The 17,652-nt window shown below is 41.0% G+C and overlaps 1 protein-coding gene across 12 annotated transcripts in view; it reads right to left on the bottom strand.

The window, feature by feature from the left end:
* Nucleotides 1–4,920: 4,920 nt before the first annotated feature.
* The window catches only part of cep170aa (centrosomal protein 170Aa), a 145,849-nt gene continuing 133,117 nt past the window's right edge, over nucleotides 4,921–17,652 (bottom strand). For all 12 annotated transcript variants that reach the window (XM_078229530.1, XM_078229531.1, XM_078229533.1 and 9 more), the window contains 2 exons: nucleotides 9,493–9,544; nucleotides 4,921–8,644 (listed from right to left, as the gene is read on the bottom strand). In XM_078229530.1, the coding sequence (XP_078085656.1) occupies nucleotides 8,439–8,644; nucleotides 9,493–9,544 (258 nt within the window). In that variant the 3' untranslated portion in view covers nucleotides 4,921–8,438. The remainder of the gene's footprint in view (nucleotides 8,645–9,492; nucleotides 9,545–17,652) is intronic.

Raw genomic sequence — 17,652 nt, 5'->3', positions numbered from 1 at the left:
TTTTCTTAAAAGGTACACAGTGTGGAGTTTGCACTTTCTCCGTGTCTGCATGGGTTTCCTCCGGGTGCTCTGGTTTCCTCTCTCAGGATGTGGAGATGCCGGCGTTGGACTGGGGTAAACACAGTAAGAAGTTTAACAACACCAGGTTAAAGTCCAACAGGTTTATTTGGTAGCAAAAGCCACACAAGCTTTCGGAGCTCTAAGCCCCTTCTTCAAGTGAGTGGGAATTCTGTTCACAAACAGAGCTTATAAAGACACAGACTCAATTTACATGAATAATGGTTGGAATGCGAATACTTACAACTAATCAAGTCTTTAAGAAACAAAACAATGTGAGTGGAGAGAGCATCAAGACAGGCTAAAAAGATGTGTATTGTCTCCAGACAAGACAGCCAGTGAAACTCTGCAGGTCCACGCAACTGTGGGAGTTACAAATAGTGTGACATGAACCCAATATCCCGGTTGAGGCCGTCCTCGTGTGTGCGGAACTTGGCTATCAGTTTCTGCTCAGCGACTCTGCGCTGGTCGTGTGTCGCGAAGGCCGCCTTGGAGAACGCTTACCCGAATATCAGAGGCCGAATGCCCGTGACCGCTGAAGTGCTCCCCAACAGGAAGAGAACAGTCTTGCCTGGTGATTGTCGAGCGGTGTTCATTCATCCGTTGTCGCAGCGTCTGCATAGTTTCCCCCAATGTACCATGCCTCGGGACATCCTTTCTTGCAGCGTATCGCAACAGACACCTCCAGACGCTGAAAGATGCCCTCATAAGAACAGGATATGGCGCTCGACTCATTGATCAACAGTTCCAACGCGCCACAGCGAAAAACCGCACCGACCTCCTCAGAAGACAAACACGGGACACAGTGGACAGAGTACCCTTCGTTGTCCAGTACTTCCCCGGAGCGGAGAAGCTACGGCATCTCCTCCGGAGCCTTCAACATGTCATTGATGAAGACGAACATCTCGCCAAGGCCATCCCCACACCCCCACTTCTTGCCTTCAAACAACCGCACAACCTCAAACAGACCATTGTCCGCAGCAAACTACCCAGCCTTCAGGAGAACAGTGACCATGACACCACACAACCCTGCCACAGCAACCTCTGCAAGACGTGCCGGATCATCGACACAGATGCCATCATCTCACGTGAGAACACCATCCACCAGGTACACGGTACATACTCTTGCAATTCGGCCAACGTTGTCTACCTGATAAGCTGCAAGAAAGGATGTCCCGAGGCATGGTACATTGGGGAAACTATGCAGACGCTGCGACAACGGATGAATGAACACCGCTCGACAATCACCAGGCAAGACTGTTCTCTTCCTGTTAGGGAGCACTTCAGCGGTCACGGGCATTCGGCCTCTGATATTCGGGTAAGCGTTCTCCAAGGCGGCCTTCGCGACACACGACAGCGCAGAGTCGCTGAGCAGAAACTGATAGCCAAGTTCCGCACACACGAGGACGGCCTCAACCGGGATATTGGGTTCATGTCACACTATTTGTAACTCCCACAGTTGCGTGGGCCTGCAGAGTTTCACTGGCTGTCTTGTCTGGAGACAATACACATCTTTTTAGCCTGTCTTGATGCTCTCTCCACTCCCATTGTTTTGTTTCTTAAAGACTGGATTAGTTGTAAGCATTCGCATTCCAACCATTATTCATGTAAATTGAGTCTGTGTCTTTATAAGCTCTGTTTGTGAACAGAATTCGCACTCACCTGAAGAAGGGGCTTAGAGCTCCGAAAGCTTGTGTGGCTTTTGCTACCAAATAAACCTGTTGGACTTTAACCTGGTGTTGTTAAACTTCTTCCTCTCTCAGTCCAAAGATGTGCAGGTTAGGTTGATTGGCTGTGCTAAATTGCCCCTTAGTGTCTTAGGATACATAGGTTAGAGGGATTAGCGGGGTAAATGTGGGGTTACGAGGAAAAGGGCCTGGGTGGGATTGTTGTCAGTGTAGACTCGGTGGGCCAAATGGCCTCCTTCTGCATTGTAAGGATTCTATGATTCTACACTAACATCACAATGTCCATAGTAATACAAACTGAAATCTTTGCTAGCAAGACATGGTTTCAGTTTAAGTTTATTTATTAGTGGCACAAGTAGGCTTACATTAACACTGCAATGAAGTCACTGTGAAAATCCCCTAGTCGCCACACTCCGGCACCTGTTGGGGTACACGGAGGGAGAATTTAGCACGGCCAATACCTAACCAGCACATCTTTCAGACTGTGGGAGGAAACCAGAGCACCCGGAGGAAACCCACACAGATACATGGAGAACATTGCACAGACAGTGACCCAAGCTGGGAATTGAACCCAGGCCCCTGGCGCTGTGGGACAGTAGTGCTAACCACTGTGCCAGAACTGCAAACATTTCACAAGTTAGCCAGCGCAGCCTACGCAAGATCCTCGGCAACACAGAGACAATATTGAAAGCAAAGAAGTGCTACAGCAGACCAAAGGTGCCTGTGGGACATGGAGAGACTGGCTAGACACCTATTTTGCCTCTCAGACATATCTAGTGTCAGTAGGCAGGACACCACAGGATGCCAAAGCCTGCACGCACCATCACCAGATGGAAAAAGCAGAGGGAAGCCAGCCAGAGATGTCCTGTCCTAGTACGTTTGAGTATCTTCAAGACTGGGGCACCAAAAGCCAAAGAATATGTGATGGACCAGAGCCAGTGATGGAGCCTTGCTGTCCATAGTTCCTCTGGTCCTGTGTAGGACAAAGTTCACGCATTTTGTTTGAATTTGATACATAGTGAAGATGATAACTGGTGTCTCTCAATGGCTGAAAACTGCACTGCAACTTGTGATGCAGTTCTTTGGTAACGGAGAGGAAGCAATTGAGGAGGATCCTTGCAATCATCTTCCTGGGGCAGACAGTGGGGAGACTCCTCTGTAGTTACTGCAAACGGACTTTTTTCCTTCTTGAATATAGTCACAATCACAGCGACTCCAAGATCCCCGGCATGTACTCCTCTTCCCAGATGAGGTACATGAAATTATGCAACCATATCAGGAATATATCTCTGCCGTATTTCAGAATTTCGGCAGGGAATCCATCTACTCCAGATAAACTAAAGAGTCGTATTGGACTCAGAACGTCAACCCTGTTTCTTTATCTCCACTGATGCTGCCAGACCCGCTGAGTTTATCAGCATTTTGTTTTCATATCAAAAAATATATATTTCTCCTCACACTGCTCCAGGCCACTGTAATCACACTTCAAGGCGTTCAGTATTTCAAAGCATTCAGTAAATTGAGAGTTTATTTACTACAAGATCCCTGGCCCAATTTGATTTGAGGACAAGGTTCATTCTGTAGAACAACGAGTCATAAAAGTACACAGTTTTGTACTAATTTCAAAATTTGACATATTCCACTGAACTCAGTTTTGCTCTCAAAGCCAGAAATGTCTGAGTTTAAAAACCTCCGAATTTATAAAAAGATATTTTCTACTTTGAGAACAAAAGCATTTTTCTCCGGAAACTTAGCCCATCTTTGGATTGTGTCGTCAAGGGGCAGAATGTAGAGGAAGAGGAGAGGGGCCAAGGACAGATCCTTGAGGTACTCCTCAGGTAACAGTTTGGTCAGGGCGGGGAGACAGGAGTAAAAATCTTAACTGGCTTTGCCTATGATAGGATAGCATTACCATCGAACTGGAGCTGTTGGGTGTGAATGGTTTGGATGTCCACATAAAAAATTTCAGAGAAGTCAAGAAGAATGAGGGAGGATAGGACATCATAGTGAGTCACATTGGATGTCAATTCGCCTAGTGCCCTGCTGTTCTCAGTCTGCCACGGCTCAGTTGGTAGCGCACTTGTCTCTGACGTCAGAAGATTGTGGGTTCATGTTCCATCCAGCACTTGAGCACAACAAACTAGATGCGATATTCCAGTGCAATGCTGAAGAAATGTTGCACTGTCAACAGGTGTTCTCTTTTAGATAAGATGTGATCCTGTCTGCCCTCTTAGGTGGATATAAATGATTCATGGCACTATTTTGCAGGGGAGTTATAACCCCATGCTCTGGCCAACATTTATCCATCACAAAAGCTGGTTATCTGGTCATTATAACATTGTTGTTTGAGACAGCAGTCTGTGTTCAAATCAGCTGCCATATCCTGCATTAAAATAGTGACATTTCAAAGTACACATTTTGGGATGTCCTGTGGTTGGAAAAGGTACTATTTTAATACAAATATTAACGTATGCAATTCAGACAAGAGATTTTCAGTGTTATGATGCCAGAGTCAGAAGGTCATCTGATCAAATTGGACATTCCTGATTGTAAAAGGCAGAATGTGCACTTGAGATAGACGAATAATGCTGAAACAGGTAATCTAGTGTCGACTATAAACTTGTAATAGCTAGGTTTACACACTTTTTAAAAAAGCTGGTGTCCTCTTACACTGGTGTATAGACATTTTATAGTCGGGGGGGGGGGGGGGGGAGAGGGGGGAAGGAGGAGGAGAAAGAGAGGAGAGCACAGACCTAACTTGCATTCAAGCTTTGGCCCACGCTGCTGATGAGCTGCCCATTGACAATATTTCTTCTCTTGTCTCCATATGAATTAGTGGCCACAATCCAATTTGAGACTTTCTATAAAAATGAGGTTTACAGCTAGGAATTGGGCAAAAAGCCAATGGTAATGTGGAGGCAAGACAGGAGAGATTGATGGATCAGGAGAATCACCTCAAGAACATGACTTGCAGCCTGGTATTCAATATGTGTACGTCAGCTCGCAGTCATCAATGCTTCCATGAACTTATTCATTGTTGGTATCTTCATTCAAGCATCTGAAGGATGCACCATGTGGGGAGATATGTAGTTTATCGCTAAGAAGTCAAAACATCCATCACATGTCAGTCAGTGAAGACCTTTTAGTTTTGTAATAAACATTCTCTGTGGCAAAGAACTGGGAAAAGAACTTTATTTGAACACATTAGAAATGTAAAAATACAAATGAACATTCATAACCAAATAAAAATAAATAGAGCCAATATGTTCGTACAAAATCAGGAGAAAATTATATAACTGCAAAACAAAGACAATATTACAAATTACAACACAAATGTGTAAACACATGAACAAACACAAGAAAGTGAAGTGCTTAGCTAGCATGTTTAGAAGTTGGAAAACTCACTTCATTGCTATTTACGAGAGAAGCTCCGTCATATACCATCTCATACTTTTCCATCTATGGGGTAAAACCCTGCTTTTGCTATTGTAATAGCTTTTAGCCAGAGAAAGATGGGTGGGGAAGAGAAAAAATATATAGGCAACGTTTGGTAGTCTCATTATCCCTTTCTGAAAGTTCAAAAGAAAAAAAGCACTTTTTCATACCACACAATATTCAACAGGCATTTTCCAACAGTATATATAAAGTTAGATTAGGAGTGACTCTATATTGCCAAATTAATGCCTGCTTCTAGTTACCAAGGGCTGACATAGTTTTTATATTGCACAGTGTTTTGCATCACTGAATTCACACCATTAATTGGCATGTGGTAAACTCCTACCTAGTTAACATTAACTAGAACACCCAGATCAATTTTGCTGATCAAAATTGTGGAAAATAGCAAATTAAACTGGAGAGATATACATATTCACACCATTCCACAGGCAACTCATAATACAGTAATGTCATAATTGAACAGAGATGTGAGAGAAAAATGATGTGTCAATGCAAACATTCTTCATAAATATACACCTTAATTATTGCTTAGCTGTCCAACTATATGTTTTTGAATAACAACTTCAGAATGCCAGTTAGTGGATTAGGATAATGTGAACCAATGCTGAGTCTAGTAGAATAACAATACCAATGAACTGAAGACATTTCCCCCCCCCTCCCCAAAGGTTTTGTCTTGTTTGTATGCAATGGGGTTATTCCTTTTAGTATTATTTGAATCGGGTTAATATATAAAATGACATTAGGACTGAAGGTAGTTTTTTTTAGTACACTTCTGGATGATCCACACTTACAAATATAATATTGCATGAAACCCAAATGGAATGGAGTTGCTCTCTCTCTCCAACGTCCTTTCTTTCTACAATTCTCCTGTATCACGACACAACTGATGCTGGATCATGCAGCACACACTCCCTCCCTCCCCCCCCCCACCCCCCAAAACGACACCATAACAGCAGTATGTGTAGAAAAAGCAACCAATTTTTAATCCCTTCAGTAACAAAGCCAAGCAGTACTAACCGAATTATCGCCACTAAAAACAAGACCCAGCATCAAAATTGATTCATTCACAGCCTCAGTATCATTTAGGATACAACAATTTCAAACCAAGTTTGCTGGGTATTCTATTGTTGCAATGCACTCAGCGCCAAGAATGCATGGCTCAGAGAGGTGTGGTGCACACCAGGGTTGCTGCCAGTGCCAGGTTTAATTGCAACTAGATTGTTAGAGGGACCAAAAGGAGATAGGAGACTAGGCTATGTTCAAACTTTCTAGCAGCAAGGTCACAATAACATTAGTGAAAGGCCTGGAGTTAATACATGTTTTTTTCTTCAGCACAGGGAGTTCGATTCAGCGGGGGGAGAAACTAGATGGAGTAGAGAAATTGGTACTACCTATATACAAAGATTAATTTAACCTAAAGACGCATGTAAACAGATATAAATTGTTATTAAAACCTTAAATGGGTTAAAATTACTGTTTCCTTCAATAACAAATGTGGAGTTTTATTTCGATTTGTGTTGATCAAGATAGATAACAGCCTTTGGGAAGAATACAGCTTACCTTTGCTACCCCGTATTGACATCACTTACTCTCAGGAAAGATGTTTAGCTCTCCAACATCTTCCTAACATACCCTAAATCTAACCTCAGAAATACACATCCTATTTGCATCATTCACATTTCCATTTCCCACTGGAGTTATTTATATGCAACTTCTGGGTGATATTACAAAATAAAGATTAGTAGCACACTGTTCTGCACTGCGATTAGGATCATTAAGAAATGGATTGATATTGACAAAGCCAATTTTACTTGGGGGAGCAGGATGAGGTGGTTCTTGCTGCTTTTTGTGGATGAGTTTAGAGCTAGGAAAGATTTTTTGCCTATTCCAGTTTTAATAATAATAATTAAGGTAAAGGATATTACTCATGGAGAATGGGGCACATTTTTCACCGAGTCAGCATCAAACAGCCAGAATAGAGCAAATTTGTCTCTAAAGTACAGTGCTGGGAAGTGTAATCAAAATCCCAGTGTGATACTTCTCTTCCCATCTATAGTTGAATGGACTGCCCATTATGAGCAATTTTATTTTCTTGACTCATGACCTAAGAAGAACTGTACTGAGAATGCCCCAAATAAATTATACATCGACGAGGCACGTTCAGAAGAGAAGACTTTCCTCCCATCAGTTTACATTAGATGCAAAACTATGCCAGGGAATTGAAAGCGTGTGCTGCTTCACTGTGCCCACTTAATCCATCAACAGTTTGTTTTTAACACTTAATACTTTTAATACACTGATGCTGTACAACTAAAGTTGTGTGACAGATTGTTAGGAGTGAATCACTTACGAGCCAAAGATTTGAGAGTGGCCCTCGAACAGCTTGATCAATGAGAGCATTCCAATTATTCTTTTGAAAAACTGGAAAATGAGTGTATTCCTGTAGTCAAATTCTACAAAGTTAATACAACTATTGTTATCTTTTGCTCGTTTATGATTGTTTAAATCTGATGGAAGAAAACAAAACTCAATTTCCAATGTAATGCTCCCACCCTTTAGCTCACATGTTGTTGCTAATAGTGCAATAATGCATAATGCTAAAAATGTTGCAATCAACAGGACTTTTCAGCATTACATGTCATCAACCTACTTCTGACCACAGCATAATGCAGAGGTTTTTTTTCTAATATTACAATTGCTGAATATGTTTTCTACTTTGTACAATTAAGCAATATCCTATGTAGTCTGTGGTTTACATACTAAACACAGATAAATAACAAACAGCAGTTCTCTGATTCAACAGAACATTGTTCAACTGACCAATATACGGAGCAGTTTGGCACCAATATTTTTGATATTCTTAGCTTGTGTTGCCTATACATGAGTCCATTTTACACAGTGCTTAAACACAATATTCCAGTTTCAATAGTACTGCCAATTTGCTTCTCCGTTTCGTTTTGAAGATGACATACGAAGGCTAGGACAGCTGTCGATGTGGTTCACATTTCACTGCACACATCTGACATTCTTCTCCCTAATGTTTCATTATTGGATGGATGCAAAGCTTACAGCTGTAGCAAAAGTAACGTGGTAAAGAAAGCACCACAGAAAGCAGGAAAATATCTCAAGGCTAGTTAAGTGACAAGCCAAAAGTTCTCAACAACCCAGGCCAGGTCAAAAATGCTGTGCCTGTTGGTACATGCTCTGCCACTTTAAAGAGACTACCAAAAAATAGTGTTACTCATGCAAAGAATCATCTTTGTCCTCGCCATTACGTTCATATTGGTTGAAATGGTTGCTGTAGTCAGAGTTAGAGGCTGTGATCTGAGGACTTCGGGTTGAACCAATCTTGTGCTTGGCTTGTTCAGGCAAACTGGGACCTGATAATTTCAGGCCACATGCTGAATCCAATAAACCATCTGGATCAATCATCACACTGATGGCTAAAAAGAAAAACACAGTGACTGTTAACTAAGTGCGGTATCAATGGATCACAAGTAACAATGATAAATCTGTCCGATCTTTCATCACACTTTTCTCTCTATTTGTGTTTCATGTAAATTAATGCTCACTCTCATTGTTGGAATGCATTTATTTTTTAAAAGCACATTCCAGCTGCATAACATTATTATTGTAGCGGATCCACTAGTTGTTTTGTCTCGCATGAAGTATGTTCAGAATGGCATTGAAGATATTTCTTAGGTCCATAATACTTTATAGAAACAAGAGGTCATATGACACTCAATTGTGCTCGCTGAGTGGGGAGAGAAGTCTCAAATGGCCAATCATGAGAGGCTGAGAAAAGCAGATATATTTTAAATTACATAAAATCCACAATTCGAATAAGGCATAATAGAAATTAAATATAAGTTCAAACTATATAGGAAGAAGCAGGAAGAATAGATGTGGTATGTTCATTCTTTAACTTTTAATTCTACAGCATATAGTCAATACTATAATCAATAAAACTACAACCAAGTAGCCATATTTCTGCAACATTAAGATATGCTCCAGTAATAGTGCACGGCTAGAAAGCCTTAAAAATGGCCTGGAAAATTGGAATATCTGGACCTGCCAAGCACTCGAATGGTTACACATCACTTCGTATAATGTGAAGATCATTTGGCTTGTAATATTGGACCAAGATAAATATGAAAATACCAATAACAGATGACATAATTCTACCATTTCTAAATTATGTTGAATCAGCACGAAACATAACCAGTACTTTGCAGAACGCTGATGAGATGGCAGATAGAAAAAAAAATGAAAACTATGGAATTCAACTTACCTTGAAGCTGTTTCTCTACCTTTTTCAATTCTTGCAGGATTGATGTAATCTCCTTTAAAAAAAAATTGAGTATAATTCATGTATTCTGAACTTTTGAAACTTCAGAAATAAACTTAATACATTAACCATTTTAATTCAAGCCTCAGTACTGACACCAATTGCTGAACAATTGTGAGTCGGCATTCTCCTGGAAAAGACTGCAAAGAGAAACTGTACTGGAACTGAGGGGAGATAAATGGTAATTTAGAGTGTACAGCTGTGGTTTTCAGGAGGTCTGAATAAAAATTCAATGTCAAAATGACTTGAGGTTCAGCGGCAGGAATCATTTCAAATTTTGTAAGTATGGTAATTCTAAGCTCACCTCACCGTAAGCAGTGGGCTAGGTATTACTGTCTTGGGTGGTGTTGTTGGAGTTGCACTCACCCAAGCAAGTGGAGAGTATTCCATCACACACCTAACTTGAGCCTTAAAGATGGTGGGCAGCTTTTGGGCATCAGGAGACAAGTTACTCATTGCAGGATTCCCAATCTCTGGCCCACTCTTGTAGCAATAGAATTTATACAATATACACAACTACCAACTATATTTATATACCAGAGAATGTACTTTATCTAACTAATATAATGATTTATATTTTTCCTGCCACACTGAAAATAGTTAACTTTAGGTGCTGACCAGAAATGACTAATGAAACTAATCATAGAATCCCTACAATGCAGAAGGAGGCCATTCGGTCCATCAAGACAGTACTGACTCTCCAAAGGGCATCTTACCCAGGCCCTCTCCCCATAACATTGCACATTTACCACGGCTCATCCATCTAACCTACACATCTTGGGACATTAAGGGTAATCTCCCATGGCCAATCCACGTTAGTTGTGCATCTTTGGACAGTGGGAGGAAACCAGAGCACCCAGAGTAAACCTACCCAGACATGGGGAGAATGTGTAAACTCCACAGACAGTTACCAAAGGCCAGAATTGAATCTGGCATTGAGAGGCAGCAGTGCTGACCACTCTGTTACCATGCCTTGAGGGATCTCACCAAAATACACATCTTTAGAAATATGATAGACCGCTTCACGTTCAGCTTACCTCAAGATGTTGTGTTTTTTTATTAATCATAGAAACCCTACAGTGCAGGAGGCCGCCATTCGGCCCATCGAGTCTGCACCGACCACAATCCCACCCAGACCCTACCCCCATATCCCTACATATTTACCCGCTAATCCCTCAAACCTACACATCTCAGGACTCTAAGGGGCAATTTTTAGCATGACCAATCAACCTAACCCGCACATCTTTGGACTGTGAGGGGAAACCGGGGCACCTGGAGAAAACCCATGCAGACACTAGGAGAATGTGCAAACTCCACACAGACAGTGACCCAAGCTGGGAATCGAACCCGGGTCCCTGGAGCTGTGAAGCAGCAGTGCTAACCACTGTGCTACCGTGCCGCCCAATGAAACAAAATTTTGCAGGAACAGTTATTTCCCATTCTTGCCATTTCCAGCAGGTGACATTAGAGCAGCAGAGGCTGTCCTGCCCCCAAAATTAATGCAGCTGAGAATGGATGGATTACATTGGAAATTAAGAGGGGAGGGGAACAAAATACAAAATAGCTTACTGAAGTATGTTTTAGAATGGTCAAACTGGTTCTTTACTCTATCCATACTTCAATTCTAATACCATGTTCTTTTAAATGAATTCATGGGATGTCAGCATCGCTGGTTGGGCCAGCGTTTATTGCCCATTCCTAATTGCCCTTGAACTGGATGGCTAGCTAGGCCAGAGGGTATTTAAGAGTCACCACGTTGTTGTGGTTTTGGAGTCATATGTAGGCCAGACCAGGTAAGGACAGCAGGTTTCCTTCCCCTAAAGGACATTAGCGTTTTTACAACAAGTGACAATGGTTTCATGGTCACCGTTAGACTTCCAATTCCAGATTTAAAAAAATTGAATTCAAATTTCACCATCTGCCATGGCAGGATTACGACTAATACAGTACCACTAGGCCTTCACCTCCCATGTGTGCGCAAAAAATATATACTTTGCTAACACATAGACCTTTCAGATTTACTATTGTTATAGAAACATCCCTCAATCTCAACATGGTTAAAATGATGCAAGACATTGTATGTTAAAATGAAGAGATGGAACACTCCCATATTGGGGAGATGGCGCAAAACTTTGAATAACCATTTGTGGTTTCAAATTTATTTGCACAACTAACAAGATCGTTGAGAAGATTTAACTGGCATTTATAAAATAAAAAACATTTTCTAAATATTTTGTAATTAACTGAATGTGAGCATACAGAATCCAACCTACCTTAACCATTACTTTGGAGATGGATGCATGCCAGCAATATTTCACACTACTGAAAAGATCTTTTCATCAGGACAGTAATTCATGGTAATGGTTTTTTTTATTGCTGTAGTTGACAAGTGTTATCAATCTGCTGAAACTTGGAGTCTAAATTCATTATTATTGCTATCCCAACTCCTGCAATCCCCTATCCAATGCACAAAGTCTTTTCAATCCAGTCAGTAACAGTACCAATGGGACACTTTTGTTCTGAACCTGCTAAGAGGTTCCAGAATAGAAAATGCTGGAAATACTCCGGTCTGCCAGCATCTCCAGAGAGAGAAGCAAAGATAATGACTGGGACTTTCCCCTCATGTTCACATTGGGCAAGTGTGATAGCGAGTGTGGAAAATATTACGAGGGGGTCAAAGTAGCATTGCACATTGATGTAAAGCAGGAAGTGATTGTCCCATGGCCCCATTAAGAGGTGGACGGCGTTTCCCACCGTTCAGCGCTGGGAATTTCACTGGACTACATTAGCATATAATTATCGAACCCAAAACCAGAACCACACCAACAATTCAAAAAATGCACCCACAGTTGCGTGATGTCAGAACAAGATGATGCACGATTGGTCTCAGCAGGCATGCACCTGACAAGCAGTATGCTATAGGGAGCTTGGAGATAAGGCTCAGCGCTCAGGGGGAGTGGGTCGTGTCAGGATGATGCCAGTTTGATATCGGAGGGATCACCTGGGTGAAGAATGATTCTGGTGTTTGCGCTCTATGCTGGCGCGGCCTTTAAATATGGTGCCTGGATCAAAGTGTTGAGTTGGTGGCAGGATGGGTGAATCACAGGCTGCATACTAGCCAGTAAAACGTGGTGATACCCCTGCCTGCCTTCTTTTTGCACCAAGTGCTGTGGATGCATTTTCTAACATGGGGTATGATTCTGGCTTATGGCCCCGATAATGATATGCTAATACATTCCAAAAATGTTTCTGATGCTGAACAGCGTGAAATGTGGTGCACCACTGACAGGGTACAGGGACGATCACTTTCTGCTCATGTTGACATGAAACACAACTTCGGCCTTCTTGTGATATTTCGGTGGCTCTCACCACCAAATCCACTCAATACGAATAGGAGCAGAATGTTTCCCAGCCATCTGCTCATTAAATCCTGGTTTCTCACCTGTTGTATCTTATTAGTTTTATATTAGTGTCACAAGTAGGCTTACATTAACACGGCAATGAAGTTAGTGAAAATCCCCTAGTCGCCACACTCCAGCGCCTGTTCAGGTACACTGTGGGAGAATTTAGCATAGCCAATGCATTTAACCAGCACATCTTTCAGACTGTGGGAGGAAACCAGAGCACCCGGAGGAAACCCACGCAGACACGGGGAGAATGTGCCAGACTCCGCACAGACAGTGACCCAAGCTGGGAATCGAACCAGAGTCCCTGGCACTGAGAGGCAGCAGTGCTAACCCCTGTGCCACCGTGCTGCCCTGGAGAAGGGGTTTTGCATGAGCTGGGAATAAAACCCAGGCCTCCCGAGTAAACTGAACCACCAATGCACCCTCTCACCTGATGCCCAAAGACCTATCATGAGTAGGTGACATCCAGCTTCTTGATTAAAAGCAAATATTGCGGGTGATGGAAATCTGAAATAAAATGAGAACATGCTGGAAAAGCTGAGTGGTAATGGTTGCTTTACAAAGACCATTACCACTCCCTTTGCTTTTTGTTCTGTTATCTTTGTCATTTAATCTCTCCCACCCTCTTAACCTACACTAACCTTTTTATTCTACCTGATCCTTAACCCCTTTATCAACAGCATAAAATCCATCATATTTCTACTCCTTTTAGTTCGGAAGATCAGTCGCATTGGACTCGAAACATTAACTCAGTTTCTCTTTTCACAGGTGCTGCCAGATGTGTTTTTCCAGCACTTTCCATTTTTATTCCAGCTTCTCAACATCGAGCAAAGAACTAATCCCTTGCACTATCTTTGTTGTAGAAAAAACAAAATGAAAAGGTCTACTGAAGGGCAAAATGAAAGGTCTTGCCAAGTGGTTCATAAACATCCAATCAAACCTCTCATCTACAATCTACCAACAATTGCTCAACTCCCAGAACCCGTAACCTCATTACAAAAAACAAATAGGTGGACCAACTCTCACTATTCTTTTTGTTTTGGTTGTCAGACTATGCATGATAGATTTCTGCACCAAATGAGCATGAAGTCACCATAGGAGAGTGTATGCATAAAATTTCACTCGAATGCAGGTGTCAATGCATCCATCAAATGTATTAAAAGATACATACATGTCCTCAGCACATACACATCACTTAAAAGATGGCTCAATAAACATATAGTATCATTCATCACTGTCAATGCACTTGTTTAAAATAATTTGACAAGAAGCTGCTATGTCTATTCCAATTGGCCCCAATCAAAGCCCTGGATTATTCTTTACTAAACCAGATGAAAAATAGTGATCAGATTCCTTTGAAAGAAGGAGGAAATTTCAAATACAAGACACAGAGATAGTTTTTCATGAGCTTCCCATATCACACACTTTGTCTTTCAGATGACAGTAAGTTTCATATTCCTTCAGCTATTCCCAGTGTATTACAAAACTCTTCCATTCAAACATGAGACATTCAATCATATTGTTGTATAGTGGATACCACAATAGTTTCTCAGTCTGGATAGCTCTACCTGTATATTTAACAGCAGTATTCCCCTATATCTTACAATCTATTCAGTTTCAGCCTTAGCTTGTGGTAGCACCATGGAATTGAGCATATCTTCTGGGTTTGTGCTTCTGTACCATACTAAAAGGGTCAATGACACAGTTTTTTGGGTACACATTAAACTGTGTCCCTGTCTAATCTTTTAGGTGGACATAAATGATCCCATGCCACAATTTAAAAGGAAAACAGGAGAATTCTCCCGATTTCCAGGACAATACCTCAACTGGTGCATAAAATAGATAATCTGGTCATTTATCATATTGCTGCTGCGAGGTCTGGAATTACACAGAATTGGAAAAGACGCTTCCTAGCGGAGGTGGCACAGTGGTTCACACGCCTGCTAGACAGCGCCAGGGAGCCGGGTTTGATTTCCAGCTTGGTCACTGTCTGTGCAGAGCCTGCACCTTCCCCCCATGTCTGCATGGGTTTCTTCCGGGTGCTCCAGTTTCCTCCCACAGTCCAAAAGATGTGCTGGTTAGGTGCATTGGCCATGTTAAATTCTCCGTGTACCCAAACAGGTGCTGGAGTGTGGTGGCTAGGGGATTTTCACAGTAACTTCATTGCAGTGTTAATGTAATCCAGTGTTAATGTAAGCCTATTTGTGACACTAATAAATAAACAAAACAAAACAAAACTACATTGCAAACAATGATCACATTTCAAAAGAACTTAATAGTAAAGAACTTTGGGACATGAGGTCATGAAAGGCCATATGTAAATACATGCTCTTTCTTGGCACCTTTATTTTCAAAGATCTAATTGAGATTGTGAACAATACAATTTTTGGGGCGGCACAGTAGCACAGTGGTTAGCACTGCTGCTTCACAGCGTTTTTGATAAAAGCTCCTCGTGGGTCAGTTGAATCCACGTCAAGTGAAACCTTGCATGCTCATCCTAGCCAAATTCAACATAAAACGTTACAGGCCAGGCAAACTTCATAGAACACCTCGAAATATCCTACCTGACTTGTAACAATAGGTATAATTCATATATATTTATATTATACAAAGCGATTTTTATCCAAAAGACTTTGTTCTATATTGTCCATTCTGTGCATGGACATCACTAGCCTTAGAACTAAACATTACCATTTACCAGTAGCATGGGGGTCTTTCCTTTTTTGGAAATAGAGATAGTCTTAACTGCCTTATACACTAGCAAAGGAAATTTAAGGAAGATTAATTTTGACAGTTTGGTAGCATTGCCTTTACCTATTAAGATGACATCCCTACAACTTTGCTCAGTGAATCAGGATTGGACATGATAAAACAGCCCATTGCAAAAATATTGTAAGGTGAAGAAACAAACTTGTAAAAATCTATTTCTCTAGCAAAAGCTTCAAGTCACTTTATCCAGAAGCAACTAATTAGAAATGATAATAGAACATATTATAAGTGTACATTGACCAGCTATCGACTCACAGCATGGGTAAAAGAACATTTTGAACAATTAAGCTAATTATAAGGAGTTTAATCAAAGGTGCAGCACTCATAGATGCTAAAGATAATATAATCCAATTAATTAAGGATATAAACATATTGGTTTCTTTCTAAGAAATCAGAAATACTGTAGAAGGATTCAAATGCTTTTTGAATCCGCCAATATTTCTCTGGTCGAGAGATTGGATATCTTAAAGAAGGCAGCTTTTTGAACCCAGCAGCTTAAACAGCTGGGGCTTTATGGTAAAATATTTTAAATATTTGATGCACCAGCGTAACTAATTTTAGCTGTGGCAATGTGTTTTAAGTTCTCTATTCGAGTAGGTTTATCTTTTATAGCTATTAAATTGGATATGTACATCCTAATGTTAAGTGTATTGCAGGTTAAACAGTTCTTTAATAATTTTGTAAATAAGTTAGCAAAGTATAACTCCTCTTGTAGTTTTTTTTCTAAAAGTAGTTTTAAGAACCCACCTCTCTTGTATTTTCTGAAAAAGTGGCAAGATACAATTTTTGAAGGAGACCCTCAGACCATTATAATATCTGGGTCATTATAACCTGCCCTATATTCAGCTGGCTATCTGCGGGAGGTAATATCTCCTGACAGGCATCTTCCTTGTGGGAGAAGTTGTTCACTTTCCCAGACCCAAAATAACTGTCCGTGTGAGGTGGCTGTTTTGAACTCGAGTGAGGTTCATTGTGGAGGGAGACTTGGGTAGTTGCTATTGGCACTGTTGGTTATCATTCACTTCAAGGTTTTGGTTAACAGGGTTACCCACCCTAAAATTACACAGAATAGTTTTGTGCAGTGAAGCAGCAAGTATCTGATCAAAGTGATGTAATTCGATCGTGAACAGCTGAAACTATGCATTTCTGAGTGCTTAATGGCCAATTTAAAACACGGGAAATTCAATCTGTAGTTGCAATTACCCAAGACTACCAAATAACTTTCGATTCCTTACTTTGGGCTTATTTAATTTCCTTACTAAGCTGTCTCTCAGCCAGTGTTCAATATGTGTTGCCCATTGTGACAACTGGATCATTACCACTGAGTTTATTAAAATAATTCCAAGCACTAAGAGCATCTTTTATAAACCAGTCATGTCTAAAAATGCTACAAAACTAATTATCTTCCTTAAATTTCATCTCAAAAGTGATCCCGTTGTTAATTATGATTAGCACCACTGGCATTAAAGGAAAACTCTGATCACTTGTACAGCTTAAACTGAAGTTATTACTTCTTAAGAGGGCATAGGTTTAAGGTGAGAGGGGAATGATACAAAAGTGTACAGAGGGACAATTTTTTCACAGAGGGTGGTGAGTGTCTGGAACAAGCTGCCAGAGGTAGTAGTAGAGGCGGATACAATTTTATCTTTTAAAAAGCATTTAGATAGTTACATGGGTACGATGGGTATAGAGGGATTTGGGCCAAATGCGGGCAATTGGGATTAGCTTCGGGATTTAAAAAAAAAATAAGGGCAGCATGGACAAGTTGGGCCGAAGGCCTGTTTCCATGCTGTAAACCTCTATGACTCTGACTCTATACCGTATTATCTTCTCCCTGGCTAGTTAATTTCACTGGGTCCTTTAAATTTAGCTGCTTTACCATAAGACATAGGAGAAGTAGGCCATTTGGCCCATCAGATCTGCTGTG

This window comes from Mustelus asterias, chromosome 15 (genome assembly GCF_964213995.1).
Source record: "Mustelus asterias chromosome 15, sMusAst1.hap1.1, whole genome shotgun sequence".
Lineage (NCBI taxonomy): Eukaryota > Metazoa > Chordata > Chondrichthyes > Carcharhiniformes > Triakidae > Mustelus > Mustelus asterias.
This window is presented reverse-complemented; position numbering and strand designations above follow the sequence as displayed.